We start from the raw sequence: 22,204 nt of genomic DNA on the forward strand, positions 1-22,204 counted from the left end.
CCCTCCTAAATATTGTACAGAAATAAAGCCTTTTCAACCCCATTTTGGTTGATAAACCTCCTTTAGTAATTCATTTGACTATTAAATGATCTGATTCAATTTTTTAACAGGTGGCAACTGCATTCGAAAAAACCTCATGGCACAGCAACAGGCCAAGCCCTTTTATTTGCGTTCTACAAAACCTTATGTATAATTTTTCGTAATTTTAATTACCTTTGAAGAATGCATTTTTTTATTTTTAAATATCGTTTGCGCCTGCACTTAAACTTGTTTCAATTCTTTTATCAACATTTTGGTAATCCTTGTAGACTTTCAGCACTTATCCACCAGAAATTTAATGGATAAAATTGATAAAGCACAAATGTCAATTGAATCATAAAACTAATAGTTATTTTTACAATCTACTTATAGGTGGGTTTGTATACACACATATCTAAAAATGTGTAAGTAGTGCTTTGTAAAAGTTATGGATTTGGTTTTTTTTTTATGCATTCAATGTACTTTTTTATTTGCCACTTATATATTTAATGCTCGTTCTGGCTATCTGCTTTATTCATTGCATTGAAATGTGCGATTTAATAATTTATTATTTTTTATTTTATTATTACTTTCGGTTTTTTCCTCACCTCATTCATGTGTGTAAACATACATATGTATGTATGAATTTGTTGAAAACATTTTCTGTTGTTAGACATATGTATGTATGTATACTTCTTTGATCGTACCTAATATACCTAAATTTTTGCGCTTCATATGCTTATAATTGCTTACCATGATTTCGTTTCGCTTCTTGTAAGTTTTTTGCTACTTTCGGTTTTGTTTCGTTTTTTTGTTGCGCACCCATGCGAACCTTTAACAAGCCTTTATTTAATATTCGCAGCAGTTACCATCGTTGCGCTGAAGCAGCTAAACATCAGCTATTTAACTATGGCAGTTAAGCGCTGTGAAGCTTAAAAAGTTCTGCCATAAAAATTATAAATAACAATAATAATAGCATAAGGATTATGCTTAAATACATAGCTATGTATGTATGTATGTGTGGGAGTATATATGTATATACATAAGTACTAGTGCGCCATTAAATTAGCTGCATTATTTGCTTTTCAAACTTTGCTTAGTGCAATCGCAATCGCTTAGCAATTGTTCTGTAGTCGGCATTTTTCTTTAGTTGCACTTTAAAGGCGCACCCATCTTGAGGTTGTTGTTCTTTTTTGAAAACCACCAACAACAACAACAACAACGAAAACAACTACACGAAAAAGCTGCATTCTTCTGTCTGTTTGCAACATCAACAAACAACTAAAAGCGAGAACAACTACAGCCTTTGGCATAAAATAAAGGTCAGTCGGTAGTAGTCAGGTTCATCGATTATTTGGCAGTGGCGTGCAGGAGGACTGGTTTGTTTTTATGGTGCAGCATGTAAAATGTTAGTTGACTGACATTAAACTCGAAAGACTTAAGATGCAAACTTGCCACGGCTTAGAGCAGCTCACTGACAGCAAATGCTTATGCGGCTTGATGTACAAATTGGAAAGTGTTTTTTGCAAAATTTGTGTGTGGTTGTTTGCTGCCGTTATATGTATGTATACAGACAACATAATTTTAGTTTTATTGCTTGCGATTTTTAGTTGATGTGCAACTGCGAGTGAGTATTTTTTTAATGCGCGTGCAGTTTCAGGCGCAGGAAAAAAAACTACAACAACAATTGCAAAAGAAAAGCTAGAAAATGCAAAAATGCACCCGTCACTCTAGCTAAGCGTAAGTGTTTGCTGTTAGCCATTTTCATCAGTCAATGTCAAGGATTTAATGTTGGCCAACATGTTTGTATGTACATAATGTATGTATGTATGTATGTAGCTCGTCAAGCGGTGTTAGCACAAGCTATTGACCGTGTGTAGGCTGCGAGTAGCTAAAACAAAAAAAAGCGGATTCAGTTTTTTGGTGCCTTTTGTTTACTTGCCTTACGGTTTGTTTGTATAATTTTTAGATCTTGTTTTTTTTTTCTTTTTTTTTGCTTTGACACTCACATCAGTGCTTTCTAAGCTTTGTCATGTTGATTCTGCGTGAAAGCAAAATCAAATTCATTTATAAATTTACACACAATTTCCATAACTGCAACTTTTACATAAAAGTGATAGTTCCACATTTTTATACAAAATGCAAACATAAAAGTTTGGCAGCTAACAGCCTTTCTCTGTGGTTTTATTATGGTTAGAGCTTGTCAATGATTGACAATTAACTGTCTATAAAATAATGGAGTAGTTACGGAAATAAAATCGATTTACATAATATTTGTTTAAGCTTTTTAATTTTTTTGTAAGACTTCAATCGAAATGCAGAAAAATATCACAAGACCCACCGCCTCAGTGGCGTCAGTTATAATAACAGTTCAACTCATTAAACTTAGTCAGTTGTTGAATTAAATTTGTTAAACAAACGAGCTCAACCCAACCCAAAAATGAATCACACTCTGCGTGGCCTCGCCCTGTACTGCCCAATATGTGGTATTCTACATAAGAGACTATTTTAATTAGTAATATTTTGTTTCTTAAGTGGTTCAAACATTTAAATTAAAAAAACTTAAAAAAGTCTTTTTTGGATTATATGTATGTATGTCTGATTTCGTTTTCTTTTGTTTAAAAATTAAAATTGTTTTAATAAAAGAATTAACATTCTACATACATATGTTTGTGCATTAGGGTGCATCATCCCCCATACAAGAAAACGGAATACTGTTAATTCTCATCGGAATTATATATATAAAAATAAAAAATAAAAAAAATCAACGGAATAAAAATAACTAGGAGTGCCGGTTGCTGTCGAAAGTCGACTGTTCTAGTTCTAGCTTTCGCTAACTTGACAAATTTCGATAATTCCATAAATTATCATAGCTCGAAACTATCCGTAAATTTCAACAACTAATTTTCTGTGTTTATGAATTTCGATAACTCAATAAACATTGATCAATTTTAAATGACGATTTAAGACGTTATTTTCAACCCATTTTGAAACCATAAAAGCTTTCCTCATCTGCGGAAAAGTACCTTTCCAATGGTGTTCAAAAATCGGTTCGGTTAATTCGGCAAAAGAATGGTGACAAAGTTTATGTTAGCTTATTAATATGTAGATGAGATTTTTACAGGTATTTGCAAATCAGTCCAGCTCAAATAAATTCATATATTTTTTGAAGTCTTTTGGTGAAAGCCCTAAAGTGTTAAAGATTTTATAACTCCGGTGAAAGGGCGGTGTAATTTGTTTGGAGAAAAATGTTCGAAGAAAGTTTATAGCAGATTCAAATTCTATGATTAATTCTCAGGAAAAATGGCAAATAAACTATATGTCCAAAATAACGCTTGAACCTTCCAATTTTCAAAAGAAAAAGCAGTATATTGTAACTTTTTTGGTCGAAATTTGTTTTTCATTGTACCAAAAAATTTTCTTGGTTTTGTGAAGTGTTTTCTTAAATATGAAGAAAACACAAAATTTTGTAAATTAAAAATTAATTTCGTTCAGAAAAAATTATAATACATTTATTTTTCTTTTAAAAATTGGGAGGTTCAAACGCTATCTTTGGTATATTGTTTATTTATATTTGGTATATAGTTTATTCCAGGGACCGAAAATTACAGTTATTTTTTAGCAGTCGAACTTGGCTATTTCAGTTTTAAAGCTACTTTAATCCTCTTTCATTTGATACCAAACTTGAACAGAAGTTGAATTGGGATTCGAGAAAATTTCTTAACCAGGTTTTCAAGTTAATTTAAAAAAAAAAATGTACAAGAAGCTCTAAACCAGTGATGCGCAGAGTGCTCTAAACTACTGATGATCACTTCCTTGTCCGCTTAAGTGTGATAGCATAAATAAATTTCGAAACAAATAAAAAGGATTAGTATTAGAAATTTCTATTCAAATTTTTAACTGGCAATTAACCGAACTTTTAAACTTCTTCTTCTTCTTTCAGATCAAACACCCGCTGCTTCACTTTATTCACCACGCATTACCAGCTCATCACCACTGGAGTCACCTTTCTTCTCCGCCGCGCATGGCGTAGTTCAAACACATCCCGCGCTGGGCAACAGCAATTCGTTACCGTTAAATGGCAATAGTTTGGGTAGTGGCGGTGTGTCGAGTACGCTCAGCGTTGGCAGTGGTTACCTGAATTCTCGTGGCAATTTGCCAAAATTCAATACACAACGCTACCCACAAATTGCGAATACCGTAGTCGATCCGAATCCACAGTCGCCATTCCGTCATTTAGATTTCTCCACCAGTGCCACCGCCGAACTGAGGCGTAATCCAACATTATCGGCGCCAGATGAGTGTGCGCGCGCCTGCCGTGAAGGTGAACCGCCACGTATTTGCTACTATCACTTCACCATGGAATACTACACTGTACTGGGCGCGTAAGTAAACATAGAATTATTCTGAATACTTATTGTTTAAGAATTACTTGGCTTGATTTTTTTCTGTATCCTAATACGCGAGGAATCCCAGTATGTTCCCAGCAGATATTTTGCCTTTTTTTCATTTATCACTATACTACATTTTTTGCCTCCTCAGGAAAATGCTATACTGGCGACCCTCAAATTGAAGATCTCACACGTGGACATTCGCCTTGCCTAAAAAACTAAGTCCTTCCCCATTTGACATAGCCATATTATTTTTTCAGGGTAATCATATTCAGACATGGTGTGGTAGAATCGACTTTTCTTCATACTATAAGTAACGTCTTTAAAATCGACGAAAATGTGATGCGTGCAGATTTGCTTGTCCAAAGCCTTCAAGAAAAGGGGAACTTTGGTTCGCGAAATACTTCATACTTTCGCACAGTAACAGCAGGAGGTCCCCGCTTGTTGGTTAGGAAATTTCGCTTAGAAGCTAGTACTTTGCACCTTAATAGCTTGTTTTCACCGATTATGAACTACTCAGCCGGTATTCCGTTATTTCCGGTGAGTTTGCTATTTTTAAGCAGCTCTTTGACTATTCTCACCACGTCTTGATCGAATGGATAAAAGTGTATGTTGGTATGAGTTCATCTTCGTCAAACAAGCCATCCATGTCGCTATTCCAAAGTGTTACCCTCCATAACTCCAGCGAACTCTGGAAGTTTTATTCTAGATATCGATTTCATCTCTGTAAGAGGCAGGCCAGGACTTCCAACCATTTGCGTTGTGTCTTATTTACCTCATTCCACCACTCTTTTCTTTTTCGTATCCTTTTCCCTCCTCTCCTCTCATTATTGCACAATTATTGTTGGCAATAAGGGCAGGACTTTCTTTTTTTAATTTTAAAATCGACTCCTCTACCCCGTTCGCTAGACACACGGATAACACTTACTCTAAGCAGACACTCTCCTGTGATTTTGGACAGCTTCTATCTAAAGTACTCTCGAATTACTAATCATTATTCCCATACAGCACCTAATATAAAAATTTATTTTTACTGGGCATTTTTTGTAATTCTAGAGATGATTTGTATATATTTGGAAGACACACATACCTAGCGTCCTGATAGTTTATATTTGTCTGTCTGCCAATTACCAGAACTTGCCCTGGTTGTCACAAGGAAATCACTGTCAGGAATATCTAGCCAGGAGTAGGGTCTGTTGTCTATTTGTGGAGTGCACCTTGATGTTGTCCCGCAAAGGGGTAGGTAGGACCTACAGTTTTACGTCGACTCTGAGCGCCTATTTTATTTATATGAGAAGCTGTTTTTCAGAGCAGAATACACTCAGAGGTTGGCCATGGCCTGCCTAGAAGTGATTACCTCTGAATAATTTTTGTAGGCTTATCCAGATTATATTAGTTGAGAATATTATTAAGAAAATCTATGAAGCGAATCTATGAAGATTATCTGTAGAAGGCATTACCATGCTAGAGCCTGTTTTGGCACTGTCGAGAAAATCTCATTTACGGAAATCTAGCCAGTATCTGGACGGAATAAGGGCTGTGTCTAGAGTCTTTCCGGTCGGGTAGCTATTTTAGGATTTATGTAGAATTGTAGGTTTTCGTTAAAAAAAAAAAACACTTTGGCTACAATTGTTGCCAAACGGCAATGCTGGTCACACACACAGTTGCTCTCAGCTCGATTGGCGCAATCTTGTATCATTCTTGCATACAGCCATACAGTCATGGATTTATTGATTACTGAAAACGTAATATAAGTATAAGTGCTATGATATTTCTTCTTTTTTTTTTTTGATTTCCTAATGATGGAATTCCAAATAAAAATATCATCAAAAAATACAAATTCTCGTGCCTTGATTTTTTTGCATATGCAATCATAATTGCTTACTTAAATATAAATGACGCTAAAAACGTTGCACAATCTATGCAAACAATCAAATCAACGGCACCATTTTCATAATGATTTTCACATAAATTACTGAGGCAACAACAAATTTCGAATCGTTGTCACAATATTGATGAATACTCGCCATACCGCGGGAATTACACGAATACACAAAGCGAAGAAATTGCAATTGACATAACTGACGACGCAGCAGACAAAGGCAATATAAACCATAGTTAGACAGCAACGAAAACTATTCAAATGTTGAATGTGCATACAGATTTTCTACATAGTTATACTCAAAGATGTTTTTGCTCTTTTTTATATCACTCCTAAGCATAACTACTTAAAAAGTTTGTATACAGAATAGTGTGCACGTCTACTAAGCTAAAGCGCCAAGCAAAACGATTCGTAAGCTCATAAACAACAAACGTAAAGAGTCGTTGACGCACAATGCCAACAATAATGCAGCAGCAGCATCAGCAACAGTTGTTAGTTGACGCTGCTAGCGACAGAATCGAAGTTAGTTGCCAGACACTATGTCACTGCGACAGCTTACGAGTAGACTATGGGGCTACGTCTATGGAATGGAGCAGAAGCTTCAGCAAGAGAAAACTAGCAAAAGTAGCTGAGCAAAAGCGATGCTAATAACCAAGATAAATTGATGCTGCAATTTACATATTCACATACAAACAAATTTGCTTACAACCAAACTCACATACATACAATACACACTTACATAAAAGCATGTACACATTGTTGCATACCGTTATAATCGTTATTTAGATGGCGCCGCATAGAAATTCACATCAACCACAACTAACTGAGCGTACAAAATTGTGAAAAAGTGAGAGTATCTGCTTGTTCGCAAATAGGTAAATATACCCAGTACCCAGTAGGAAAACAAGATTGTGTAGAAGCTAGCAAGCTTAGTTAGAAATTGACATAACTCAACGAAACTTGGTTACTACGTGGTTTTTGGTCTAAGAAAGATTCATATAGAAAATGAAAAGAGTGGCTTACTAAATGTAAATACACACTGCGATATGTCACTATATACTGATACTAATTTTGTATAAAGGGCGTGGCAGTGCCCACAACATATGCATCTCATTAGTACCTCAATCGATATTTCTCAAACTTGGTACCCTCACTGCCATTTATCTCACTAAGAAAAGATTTGGAAATATTTGAAATCGGGCAATAACCACGCCTACTACAAAAATTCACTATAAGTGGCATATTATATGTATTTACATTAGGGCGGGTGATTTTTTTCTTTTTTTTGACTTGGTGCGTATGGCATAGAAAGATTCTAGGTGTAATTCTAAGCAAATATGCCGAAGGAATCATGGGTCTAAAATCAATTTGGAGTTTGCCAAATTGCGAAAATAGGTTTCGCGGAAAATATGAATCTCTTGCGCCCTCTATAGCAAGGTTTTATACAAAATGCCAAGAAACTTAAAAAAATTAAACTTAATTAATGAAAAACTTAAGAAAATTATTTAATAAGTTAGTAATAAGTTGAATTAAAAAAAACTAAACCTCTATTATCCACAGGTCAAAAGTTTTAGTCTATCACTTCATTTTTCAAAGTATTAAGGAATCGTGCAGATCTGATGGCACTGACAAAAAATTACAAAATTATTTTATGCACTAGCAAAAAAATCATTACTTCTAAAAGTTCGGAAAATGAGCAGGTTTTTATTTCTGTCGATGCCGTCTATAAAATTCAGCTCGAATCGCCTACAGCTTGAACTTTTGCTTTATAAAAATTTTAGACACCACAAAGGAGGAAAGCCAAAAACTATGAAATTCGTATAGTTTTTATTCTTTCGCACTAAAAATTAGTAAACACTTTAACGAATTAAAAACTTATCAAAGACTGTCTAGAAGATTACTAGGCACTTTTCCAACTTTCGCTAGTTGTTAAGTACAAACTTTTCACCTTTGTTCAAGTTATTTCTACAGGGCATATTTTAGCATCTACAGCAAGCGTGTTTGTGCACACATTTACGTTGAAGTATTCTGCGGTAAAAGACCATAACAAATTCCCACGATTGTTTACACACAGCGACAATTGATGATGATGGCACAGTTGGTGGTAAAATGACTACAGTAATAATTGCTAAAAGAATTTATGATTTAATTTTATTAGCTCAGTCATACGATGATTGATCTTTATTATATTAGTTTTTAATTGCCTTAATGCATCACTATCAATATGGCGGAATGAATTTGAAAATGAAATGAAAAGGATTTATCATACGTAGTAGTATTAGTAGTACAAGTATATATATTTTTTTTTTGTACATTCAGTTTAAATTTAGTAAATTTTTTAGGCTACTATTTAATTTCGAACTCGTAAGTGAAGATTTTTGACAATAACAGATTGTGTTGAGTGTGACACTATAAGTTAAATAAAAATATAAGAATAACAAGCTATGAATATTCATTTAAAATTAAGTCCTTGTCTGGTGTGGTGGAATGCCATGAAAAAGTCATCATATCTGGAGCCAGTGGAGAAGGTTCAGCAACTCGCAGCACTGTGCATCACGGGAGCGCTGAGGTCCACTCCAACGGCTGCTCTTGAAATTATCCTCAGTTTACCAACCATTGACCTATGTATTCGCCGAAAACCATGCTGCTAAATCTGACAGGCTGGCCGCCGACAGAAGGCTGCACATCTATTGGCTGTTCGGCCACAGCGGAATCGGGGGTAATGAAATAGCAGATGAGACAACCAAGAACGCCATCAGTCTAACTCACGAACAGACAAACTACATTTGTTGACCCCTTCAACAATTGTACAACGAAATAGACGATATAATATGATAAGGCAGTTCAAGGCTAGATGGAATGAGTTAACCAATTGCAAAACTGCAAAAACTATATGCGAAACGGCAGAAACAAATATACTCGCTGTGAGTGGGAGACTAGGGAAACCTTTGAGCATCTTCTCTGCCGATGTCCTGCACTGTCAAATACACGACACAAATGTTTGGGAGCCTATCAATTTGAGAAGTTAGAGGACATCTAAAAATTAGGGCTAAAATTTCTGCTAAAAATTCGCAAAAAGCAACTCTAAAAACCTACCGGTCTATGTGTGGCTCCATGCGGGCTAGATAAAGCTAACCTAAGCTGAGTCCTTAACGTCATGTATTGTCTATGCGTTTCGACCCTTCAATTCTGCTCATCTCAGCTTGTATTGACAATTTCTTCCCATATTACTTCCAAAATTTGTTCAGAAATCAGCATGGTGGTAACTAACTATATGTTGAGGACTTACCTAGTCTTTGAACATCGATAATTTTCTTTTTCTATTTATACTGCATCGCAGTCAGACAATAGTGGCGTGATTTTAGGACTAATCAACTTAGCATTCCGGACATAGTGGAGAATCTCCTACACATCTGATACCAGCTCGACATGATGAGTGATTTATAGAGTACCATTTTTTTACGACGAAAAGAACTTCACTGTTAAATTTCCTACTCAGTCCAAAGTAGAACTTGCTAGCAAGAGTGATTATCCGTTGTCCGTTGGATTTCAAGGCTGATTTGATAATTGATATGGTAGTTGACGCATATGGCGGGGTCGCTGGTCTTGTGGATTGGGCAGAGCACACCTAAATTCCACTCGCCGGTTATGCCTTCAGCTGACCATTTTGTTATCTTAATATACACCACTCTACTGAAATAAGCAGACACTTTTTGTCCACACTCTTTTCTCTTACTGGCATTCAATGACCATAAAAAATGAAAAAAATCAAATACTCTCTTTTTATGTTATTATTTTTTATTATCTTTAGACTCATTACACTTAGTTCATTTACTCCCAATTCGCTCCATGAGCCCGATAGTTTTGTTCCCCTTTGCGATTATAAAATTGCGCCACTTTCAATTAAATTTTCAGTATAAATCGCTAAGCAAGTTTGTTGTGCGCTAGTGCATGAAACGCCATAATTACGGGTATTGCATTTTTTCAACAATTTAATTACCATTATTTGCCCATAAAATACGGAAAAGTGCCGGTAAAAATATTATTTCATTAAAGAAATGTTAGGTTTTATTTACTTAGCTCATTTCACTAAAAATAATCATTATTGATTATGCAAACAAAATTTTACTTGAATTATTTATAAAGTTAATTGAAGTAAAAATGAAAATGAAATATGTAAACGGATTTAAAAGCACTAGTTACTTATAACTAGCTACATAGTATTATTGTGTTTATGTGGGTCAGTAAAGCTGCAGAAAATAAATTTAGCTTTTAAGGCCAAAAAGTAATTTTAAATGTAAGAAAATTAGAGATTTACAGACTAGGGCCAAAACTAAATAAGTTTGCATTGTAAGTTCGTGGCTTAAGTCTTTTGTTAGCCCATAAAATTTGCTTGCAAATATTCATTCTCACTTTTTCTAATTTCTTTTTTGCCTCTAGCGCTTGCCAAGTATGTACGCCAAATGCCACCAACACCGTCTGGAGTCATTGTCAATGTGTTCTTGCTGATGGTGTCGAACGTGGTATACTCACGGTGAATCGTATGATACCCGGGCCCAGTATACAGGTGTGTGAAAATGACAAAGTCGTTATCGATGTAGAAAATCACATGGAAGGTATGGAGACAACAATTCATTGGCACGGTATTTGGCAGCGTGGCTCACAATATTATGATGGTGTGCCATTCGTAACACAGTGTCCCATACAGCAGGGCAACACTTTCAGGTGAGTGGCAACCAAAAAAAAATATACAAAAACTATTTACACTTAAATAAAAAAATTTATATTAAAAATTTTAATTCTATGCCAAAAATCGCGCCCACGCAGATATCAGTGGACCGGCAATGCAGGCACACACTTCTGGCATTCTCATCACGGTCTACAGAAATTAGATGGTATTTATGGCAGCATTGTTGTACGTCAGCCGCCGTCGCGTGATCCCAACTCACATATGTATGATTTCGATTTGACTACACACATTATGCTGATTAGCGATTGGTTGCATGAGGATGCCGCAGAACGTTATCCCGGACGCTTGGCCGTGAATACTGGTCAAGATCCCGAATCGGTGCTAATCAACGGCAAGGGTCAATTCCGTGATCCCAATACTGGTTTCATGACAAATACGCCATTGGAAATTTTCACAATCACACCAGGACGTCGCTATCGTTTCCGTATGATTAATGCCTTCGCATCCGTTTGTCCAGCGCAGGTGACAATTGAGGGTCACACAATGACGGTAATTGCAACCGATGGTGAACCAGTGCAACCGGTTGATGTGAATACGATCATATCGTTCTCAGGTGAGTGAATGTAATTAAGGAAAAAGTCTTAAAGAGAGCTAATTCAATTTACTTAATTTACTTACATCAAGTAGAAAAAGTATTCGTACACCATTTCTTTTTTAAATATTCATAATATTTTGCAAGCTAAAATTTGTTTGTTATTTTTTTATAAAACTATGGGTCAACAAAATCATATAAACCAAGGATTTAAGCTTTATACAAAATTACGGAAAATTAAATAAATTTTCATAAAAATTTTAAATTTTTTAAACAATTTTTTTTTCAAGTTAGCTATAAAATTAGCACGCATTTTCCTCCATACAAGAAATGAGCGAATTATTTGTAATGGAAGTAAATGCTTAGAACTACCAGAAAAAAAATTATTAAACATCAGCGCGATTTTCTAGCCACTTATCTTCTACTCATTATTATACTAAAATTTAATGGGCTATAGAACTTCGTACTTGAAATTTTTCAAAAATTCTGATTAAAAAGTTGAAATTTTTGATGAAATTTCATTGAACTTGAAACTTGGGTTTATATGATTTTGTTTGATAAAAAAATAAGGGACAAATTTTATATTGCCAAAATATGGTGAATATTTAGAAAATATACACAGACTTTTTCTGCTAGGTGTATGTTATTTTCATGACTTGTTTCTGCCGGCTGGTTGTTTGTTGTTACATTTTTTTTTGCATAAAATTATGTACATATGTTATGTTGCATTTGTCATTTAAAATATGCATAAGTCGTGCAAGTTTCTAACGCACAGCTGTCACAATGATTGGTCACTCATACAGCGGCGCCAAATTTGCGCTGAATTTTAATATTTCTATGGGCATTACAAAGCATGAAATTAATAAAAAAAAAACGATTAATAATAGTTAGTAGATGCGTAGCCTTCTCTCTCTCTCTCTCTCTCGCTTGCCTTTTATGGCGCTCAACACTTATGAATTCATAATTATACGTATGTATATGTGGCACCCTGTGCTTGAACTCGACATAAAACAACGCACCACTTTCAGCAGTGGTAAGTGAACTCAATGAGTAATAACCTCGAAGACATTAATATTCCAACTTGTTAAATGCCAAATACGAGTATAAACAAGAATATAAAAATTAAAATGAGCAAGAAATCGTGTAAAATATTACTAAACAACCTAGCCGCCAACATAATGCAACATAATTTTCGCCACAACAAAACCAAAACAATAAATAAATGAAATCATGCAGTTAAACGCCAAAGACGTAAAAAAAGCTATTGATTGCTGCAACAAAAAACACCGCACTGGTTTTTATAAAATCGCACACACACACGCCTAGTTAGAAATAAGTAAACTACAAATAACAGCATGAAAATGTATTATTCCCCACCAAACAATTTGTGTTGCCGGCAATAAGAAAACGTGTCGCCCTCGGAAACAAATTTATTGCCGGTAATATTGCCATCGAATCGATTTCCTATTACCGGTCGCTCTAAAACGTCCGCCGAAGGCAACTCGCCTGGGCGAGTCGTTTTCTTATTGCCTGAATGAGTCTTTTTCTTATCGCTTCAGGCGATATTTGGAATAATTTTATTCTTTTTAATACTTCATTTATTTTTCTGTATACCAAATTGCAACTTACAATCGGAATTAATTCATTTTCTCGCTGTGAGGCTTCCTATTTTATCAATCTTGTCCTTGGGCATAATTTAGATGCTTTTGGCCAATACTATTGACGCCATATTCATAAGTTTTGGAATTTTTGAGAACTTTTTTATTCAAAATTGACATGAATGAAGTGATGTTGCCGATTTGTCACCACAGCAATAAATCGGTGAGTCGCCAATTTGTTGCCATTGACGATTGTTGCCTATTTCTCATGTTTTGCATGGTGGGTTGTAGGCAAGTTCGCAGCATATACCATAATCATAAACATAAGCGCATTTGTATGTACATACATACGTACATATGTATGTAATTTTTGAGTGCAAATGAACCGCGCGTAAGCTGATGAAAATGAACGACTAGTAAACAAACGTTCGGGATTTGGGGGAAATATTTACTTATTTAGTTAGTAGTAGAATAGTATTAAAAAATTGCCGGACGAAAAGTCACACAGGGCGTGAATAGTATGTGCACACCTCGATTGTGTAAAATATTTATGAATATATGTATATTTGTACACTTAGTATGTACAGTTGTGGCCGCAGAATTAGGGCACTAAATACTTCTTTATAAGTTTGTTTATGTTTAATTATTTTTTTTTGTGCATCAATATAGTTTACGCTACAAACTAAACCATGGATCTCAAACCTTGTACAAAATTTATAAAAATTTTACCAAATTCAAAAAATGGGCATCAAAATTTTAGTTGAAGTTTCAAACGGCTAAGTATCCGAACTTATTTTTGAGAATTTTCTTGGCTGACGATGTTTCGCATTTTCTTCCATACAAAGTTCAAAAACTTTTTTTATATGGGAGAAAATGAACCACACCGTCAACGAATTTTTTACCGCCTAAAACTTCCGCAATCCAGCATTTAGTACATTTCCATTTCACTTGAATCTGAAATTTAATTAATTTGATTTAAGTTGAAGTTAATTTTTTAATTTATCTGGATTATTGGTGCACTGAAAAGACTTCACGTTTTAATGTACTTAACAAGTTAATAAATTAAATTAAATTATTAGTATATTAGTATCAATAGAAATTGTGTTGAAAACGCTTTACATCTAAACACACGTAGGAGCGTTGCCATCTGTTTAAAAAATTAATTTCGACTCGATTTAGGGGATTTAAGTAATTGAAATAGATATTTATGACAATACGGGTGTATTAAATTATAGAAAATTCATGTACATGAGTTTATGAGTAATAGGGTGCCCCAACTCCCTCCCTCCCTGTATCGTGTTCTATATACAGATAAATTATTAAGTTAAGGAACAAATATACCTTTGCGACCAGCTGATTAAGTTAAGTGACATTTTGATCAGTTTTGGTTATTTTTCTTTTGTTTATTTAATGTTTATAACTTTTTTTGTAAAAGTCTGGCACATTGCACACATAAATCCACATTTCAAATTTTCTTACAAAATTTGTAAAAATTCAACAAAATTTAACAATTGCACAAATAAATTTTAAACTTTTCATTCAGAATTTTTACAAAAGTTTTATTTAGGCATTCAGTTTTATAGTACATTAAATTTGTTAAAATTTTTGATTGTTAACAATTTTTTTTGCTGAAGGTGGTGAACATTTGCTCCCATATAAAGTATGCTCTTCAAGATAAGTGCATGTTTTCATACAAAATTTAAGCACTTCTTAAAGCAAAAAAGAATATATCTGTATATGCATATATATGGAGAGGGGCCTCCCTCTTCATTTTCTACCAATAGCGGGTGCCGATTCGAATACTTTTAGTGCTGGAGCGTCGATGTCCATTCGAACGATTTTTAAATAAAAATAAAAATAAAACAATTTTATAATTATTTTTAATTTTATAATTATAAAAAAAAAGTCTAAACAACATTTGATTTAAAAAAATATATTTTTGAATTTTTTCCGTGCAGAGCCTACCCATGATCTTATTGAAATTCTTAATATATTTGTTCACTTAAGTGGCTTCATGGCGGTATATAATTAATTTTATTGAGAAAAAGTCGATTTAATTCGTTTTAGTAATTCGTATAGTTAAACTAAACATTTTCATAACTATTTAGATAAAATGTAGAAAAAATCACTTTTACTTGGCTCCCATATCATTTCGAAAAGAAACTACCGCTGACTCTTAACCATTTCGACTCCATAAATACACACGTACACATATTTTTATGCAAATGTTTCATATCTTATAAAGGCTCTTTAAATGCCCTGCTTTTATCGCCTATAATTGTTTCGGCAACCATGTAAAACTTTACCAACCAGTAATTGCTACTGCAAGTGTTTATTGCGGCAGGCCCACTTTCTTATCGCTTTTATCTTATCTTTTATATAGTTTTACTTTGCCAAACAAGTATTGTTTTCTGGCGGGTATTTTGGAAAAAAGAAATCAAAAGTATTCCAGTAAGTAGATAATTTATCATATTTATAAACGCTCAGCACTACAGCAACAATTAATTGACCATTCCACTGTGCTCTACAAAACTTTGCCAACTGTTTCATTAAAAACTTATACACCTTTTTACGGCGCTATTATTAGCAATAATCAAGTGTTTGGCTGAAATTAAAATTTTTATTTCATAGCGCTTTAAGCACACTAAATTTTATTTTTTCCTTTTTTTTGTTTTTGTTATACATAATTGTGTAGTTAATTTGCTAACATCAGCCACTATACATACATATACATAGCTCCGCTGGCAATGATAATTGAGTAATAAGAAGTTTTACTCTGGCTAATAATTATTTTTCATTAAAAATATGTTTGCATTGTTGGTGTGTGTTTAAAAACCGGCTTCTTTCAAGCTTATACACAAATCTGATAACAACTGTTCAAAGTAAACTTTTTTTTTTAATAATAAGTATACATAATTTTTTTTGGAATCTCTTTTAAGTTTCGACATCTTGCAAGTTTAACCGCCTTAGGTAGATCAATTTTTACATGGTTACTTAATAAGATCATACCCTCTAGTCAAATATGTAACTAACGACCGAGAATAAGGACACTCGTTGTTACCTTATGAAATTCCAAGAAATATCTTAAAAGGCTTATAATGTATCTATATCGCTACGAATTTATACACACATCTACTGATTCGTTTTATAAATGTCATGAATCATATTAAGTAATTTAATATTTTTACGATTTCATTAACCTAATAATTAATTAAGAACACTTATTACACTCACTAATAAACTTTTTAATCGCCACATACTGTAATTGAGTTGTTAATAAATAATAACTGTTTAATGCACGTAGCATTAATTCAAGTACATACATATGTATCATTCATACAAATGAAGTGGAATAACATTACTTCTTAAGCAGCGTATATAAGGTCAGATGATCAAGTTCGTTTATTTAATTTACATTCTTCATATATATAGGTATGTTTTTTTTATTAACTGTTTATTTATATTGCCGTTTATTTATTGTGCTCATGTTGAATTTGAAGTGGTTAAGTTGATGTGGAAAGCTTAAAGAAATTCAAAAACCAATTGACGGTAAAGACATACATACGTACTTCACGCAGCTAAATTTGCGTATCTTATTGGTAATGTTTAATAGAACTGCATAAAATTAATTATAATAATAACTAAATTAAATTTTTTTTTTTTTGGATAAATGTGCAAAATACCGCCAGCAAAATAAATTAATAAAATCAACACGATTTTCCAGCCATTTCATACCAAAAACTTTTCTAAATATTCAGATTTAAAAGACGGGACCGATAAAAAAAAGTTATGATCGAAAGTGAATGTCATTCTCGTAGTTTTTTTCCTAAGAACGTTTAAAAACCCAAACCAAAATGAGAACGAAACCTTTGGGAGTGTTTCCACAAGGATAAAACTGAGGGCAAAACTGTCGAGAACGTGCTCAACGAGATATGCATATGTAAGAACAATAACCTATGGAACATTCCCAAAGGGAGCAAAATGCGAGCAATGCTTTCGGGAACATTTCTAAAAGAACAAAATGGGAACAAGAGTGTCTAGAACGGCTGGCAAAAAACCGAAATGGGTAAAAATCTAAGGAGCTTCCTAGCGCAGTAAATGAACAATGAATTCCATAAATGGGCAGTTAACGCCAATGATAAATGATCTGGAAATTGAAATGATACATCTTTCCTCTAGCTTAGAATTAACAATCATGCCTTTTATTGAAACGATTTTTCGTCCCAACACGCAGACACCGCTCTCATTATTAACGTAAAGTTCTTAAAGCTTTTGTTCTCGTTTTGCTCTCTAGCAAATCCCCGGCTTTTTGTTCTTATTTGATCCTCTTCGAAAACGTTCTCGATAGCTTCGTTCTCATTTTGTTCTCATTGAAGACATACCCGAAAGTGTCGTTCCCATTTTATTCTTCTTGAGCACATTCTTGAGAGTTTTGTTCGCATTTGGTTCTTTATAAAAACATCCCCGAACCTATTGTTCTAATTTTTTCCCCATTCAAACTGCTCCCAATACTTTTGTTCCCATTTAGTTCTTTTGCGGAAGCGTTCTTGACATTACATTTTGTTCTCGTGTAGACTAAAGCAAAACCAGAGAGCGCGTCTTTGTCCCTGTTTGAAAGCTCCAAATTTTTACTAAAATTTGTTTAGTTTTTCTAACAAAGTTTGAAATTTTAATTTATATGATTTTAGTTAAAGCGTGAAAAATATTTTATAAAAAAATAACAAAAAAAATTTATTTGAAAATATTTGTGAATATTAAAATAATCAACATCTGAATACTTTTTTGAGTTACTGTACTCTTTACATTAATTTCTTCACAAAACAGAAAAAGCTTTTAAAAAACGTTAACGATACAAAATAAATTGTGCTTCAAGAGAAAAACGCGAATAACTTTCTTCTAGTTGCAAGTTTCTGAGTTTTTTTTTTGCAAATGTAATATAAAATATATGTACAACGCCAAAACGCCTTAAAGCAATTGAGAAGTCAACATTTCAGAAAATTTTGACACTTTCGTCAAGTTTTGACCAATCCGTGTGGACACAATAATAATAGATTGGCGCTTACGTAGTGTTTGGCCAAGCTTCTCCTCCGATTTTTGGCGTGCGCCTTGATGTTATCACACAAAGTGGAGGGACCTACAGTTTACGCCGACTCTGAACGGCGATCGTATTTTTATGAAAAGCTGTTTTTCATGGCAGAAATACACTCGGAGTTTTGCCATTGCCTGCCGAGGGATGACCGCTGTGAAGAAAAAACTGTTTTTCTATATTTTTTTGCGATGTTGCATTTATCTGAGCTTGAACCCAGGCGCTGACGAGTGGAAGTGCGCACTGCCTACCACTACACCACAGCGAGGATATGTATATCCAATTAACACGGATAGATTTTGGCATGTAATTACATAAATATAACTTATTTTTTATTCACCGCTTGAAGTCCCGTGAATTGGCCACCAATATAATGCGATTTGACCCCGCTGAACTTATTCGTGTGGGGTTTCCAAAAATCGCAGTTCTATGCCAATAAAGCCGCAATCAATCGATGCCCTTACAGCCAGCATAGCCCAGGTCATCGCTCTAGTTCAGCTCCATCTTTTCTCTTCTAAACCACTACATTATCCGCTTCTAACGCGACTTCATGCAATAATAAATAGTTATAATGTATATTATCTTCACATTAGTTATTTACTTTGCAATGTAATCGTTCAGCAACTTGGCTCTATTTGTCATTTTTATTGACTTACTATATTACCAGAAACGTCAGTTGACAATAACAGGCTTTATAATTAACAAAAAAAAAAACACATGCCAGCAAAGTACCCACTACTGAGCGGGTGTAATTATTTAAACAGAAAAAATTCAAAATATGTGAGCAGCCGCTAATTTGTAACAATTGATACTGCGCAATTATTTCTAATTTAAAAAGTCAGGGTTAAATTACTTCAACATACCATAAATAATAGAACGACAGCAACCAACTAGGCGCTCAATAATGCAAAACCGACTAATTGCATTTCAAAAATACCAATTTAATGAAATTTAAATTATTTTAGCTAATTACTTCTGCGCTCAAACTATTTTATGTTTCCTAGTTCGTTAAATATTATTTTTTAAAGAAATATGCTCCAGTTATATACATACATATGTATGTACATTTGCTTTCAAATCTAACTAACCACCTCTACCTATCTCTATTTGCTCCCCTCCGCCTTGCAGGTGAACGCTATGACTTCATTATCAATGCCAATCAACCTGTCGGCGCTTACTGGATACAGGTGCGCGGTTTGGGTGAATGTGGCATTCGTCGCGCTCAACAGTTGGGTATTTTGCGTTATGCGCGCGGCCCCTATCAACCAGCATCGGCTCCACCAACCTACGATGTCGGCATACCACAGGGTGTGGTAAGTAAATGGCTTTTGTATTATTACTTTATTACCAAAAAAAAAAAAAAACAACACAAAAAGAATATAAAAGAAATACGAAATCATATAAAAAAAAAAAACTGTAACATCGAATAACTCACGAATGTAGTTGCCATTCAGGGCATAGCCTTAAACAATTTACTATTTGCATATTTTTGTTCCCATTGCGGCGATATATATAAATACTTGAATGTACATATGTATTTGTGTGCGCTTTTGAAAAACAGCGTGACTCAAAGCAATTTTTGTGTGTGTGTGTATGCGTGAACTTTTGTGCGCTAAGTGATTGTTTGTAGCTAAGATAGTGCCATGATTTTACAATTTGATCGTCATCGAGGCTGATTGCATACGAAACTTGGTCGGGACGTCAGCCTGCTCGACGCTGTACGCGATCAAATCAATGAATGTAGGCTTTACATACGAAAAAAATACTTTAACATACAGTGCATTTAAAAAATAGCAAAATGTTATAAATAACATCCGTATTGCACTAATTAGATCATACTTTAATATAATTCTGTTTTAATTATTAACTCAAGATCGCTCTGGTCGACCATCGTTGGCAACTTCCTAGGCAAGCAGCGCGAGTTTTTTAAGCATTTTATATATTATTTCCTTCGCTTTGGAGAGAGTAGTTTGTCAAGCAAAAATATTTTTTAAGGGATTTCAGGAACTTAAAATTACCATTATCCTGAATTTTGTATGCAGTGTCAAAATTTTTATTTGGAAGATCTTCCTTGCTAGATCCAACAAGGCTAATCGTTTTACTGGGATTTTTTTTCGATAATTTTTAATCATTATAAAGGAGACTGCTTCTTAGGAATTCCGCAGTCACTATGAGTTTCATAAAAAAAAACTTTATTTAATAATTTATTTAAGATTTTAAAATTTTGTCATCAAGAGTAATAATAAATTTCTGAGCTGTATAGTATAATTCAGAAATAAAAACTATATATCGAGTTATATTTTTTTGATAAAAAAAAGAAATTTTTTGAGTGTTATTTTTCTCTAAATATTCATTATTATACGAGCTAAATTTTTTTAACACAAACAATCTGCTTTTTAGTTAATTTTTTTGGAAAAAAATAATTAATATTTTTTTTTATTGAATTTTTTTTTTATCGAAAATAAAACAGATTTTTGGGCGTTGTTTTACCTACATATTTATAATTAATTTTTGAGTTTTATTTTTTTGGTAGTTCGTAAAACTCAAAGGGTCACACCGCTTAAAAATTACAACAATTTATCAGCCGTATTTTTTAATAATACTTATTTGTTAAGGTTGCCCTTAAAATGTCAACGTCTAAATTTTGTATGAGCAAAAACTGAAGACATCCACGTAAATGTCAAAATTTAAAAAACAAATTTTAGAGTTTTAGAAATTTTGATATTTTATTTTCATCGCAAAAATTTGACTTAATACTTACTTAAAAACTGATAAGTTTTGCATGTTATTCAAGCGTATTCATATAAATTCATAAACTCATGGAACTATAGCTGGTCAAAGAGAAAGTTTTGTCGAATTTTTATGACTTAAAAAAAAAAATCAACTTTTACAAACCCTGCTAGCGAACCCTTGAAGTTTGTTTAGAATTTTTAAATCATAGTGGACGCCTTTATTTCGTATATAAAATAAAATAAAGCGGTGCCCAAGCAAAACATATTTATCACTGAACACTTATTCGGTTTTTGATCTGCCAAAAAAAAAAAAAAATTCCAAAGTTAATTGTTATTTGTTAGGGATATAACAAAGCTTTATACATTAGTTAAAATTTCGATTTCTATAATGATTATTTTTTATCTAAAAATAAAAATTCGAAAATAAATCATTGTTTCAGAGCAAAAAATAACATTGGAATAGTTACAGCTTTATTTGTCGTCAAAAAAAATAAAGCTTGATATATATATATGATTATACATTCTGAGCGATAAACAAAACTCTAACAGCCATTTTCACGAAAATAATTGAAGTGAAATTTTTTTTTTTTTATTTGAGTTTAATATGGAAACTGACAGAAAAAAATCATTTTAGTTTGGTTTTTTTTCTCCAGACGTCATTATCCAATTCCTATGTAGAATTGCTCGGTGATTCCGAAAATTGAGTTTATTTTATTTTTTTCTATGGATACGTTTTCAAGATATTTGCAATTTAATGTAAAATAATTATCACAAACACAATTTATCGAAAATACAAAAATCATAAAATAACGGTTCAATTTGATTGGAAAATATGAACCCTATTTTAACGGTGGCAAACTTTTTTCCTACTCCAAAAATAAGGAGCAACGGTAAAATGCAATCAACTTTCAAAAACTGTTCACTTTAAGGATTTTTTTTTTTACACGAAAATATTTTTCTAATATTCCGACCTCGAAAGTTCGCTAAGCTGCATCCAAAATTACTTAATTAAAGTTATTAGTTCAATGCCAATAGTTAAGCGATGAATCACCAAATGTTCAAAATACAAACCCCAATCAACATCCAATAAAACTCGAATGCAAAACTGAAATATAGCAACTGAATAGTACAATATCTATAGATTTCCATGTAATTGATTTATGCAAATCAATTTGTAAATATGGTGGCACATAAAAACAAAACAAAGGTATTAGC

General features: G+C 33.4%; 1 protein-coding gene across 1 annotated transcript in view; it reads left to right on the forward strand.

Moving 5' to 3' along the window:
• Positions 1-439: 439 nt before the first annotated feature.
• stw (laccase) overlaps positions 440-22,204 on the forward strand; it is a 36,898-nt gene continuing 15,133 nt past the window's right edge. The window contains exons 1-5 of the mRNA XM_017615588.1: positions 440-443; positions 3,962-4,403; positions 10,732-11,016; positions 11,119-11,594; positions 19,386-19,570. Of these exons, the coding sequence (XP_017471077.1) occupies positions 440-443; positions 3,962-4,403; positions 10,732-11,016; positions 11,119-11,594; positions 19,386-19,570 (1,392 nt within the window). The remainder of the gene's footprint in view (positions 444-3,961; positions 4,404-10,731; positions 11,017-11,118; positions 11,595-19,385; positions 19,571-22,204) is intronic.

This window comes from Rhagoletis zephyria, unplaced genomic scaffold (assembly GCF_001687245.7).
Source record: "Rhagoletis zephyria isolate East Lansing unplaced genomic scaffold, Rhagoletis_zephyria_1.1 Rzeph_scaffold_01032, whole genome shotgun sequence".
NCBI classification, from domain to species: Eukaryota; Metazoa; Arthropoda; class Insecta; order Diptera; family Tephritidae; genus Rhagoletis; species Rhagoletis zephyria.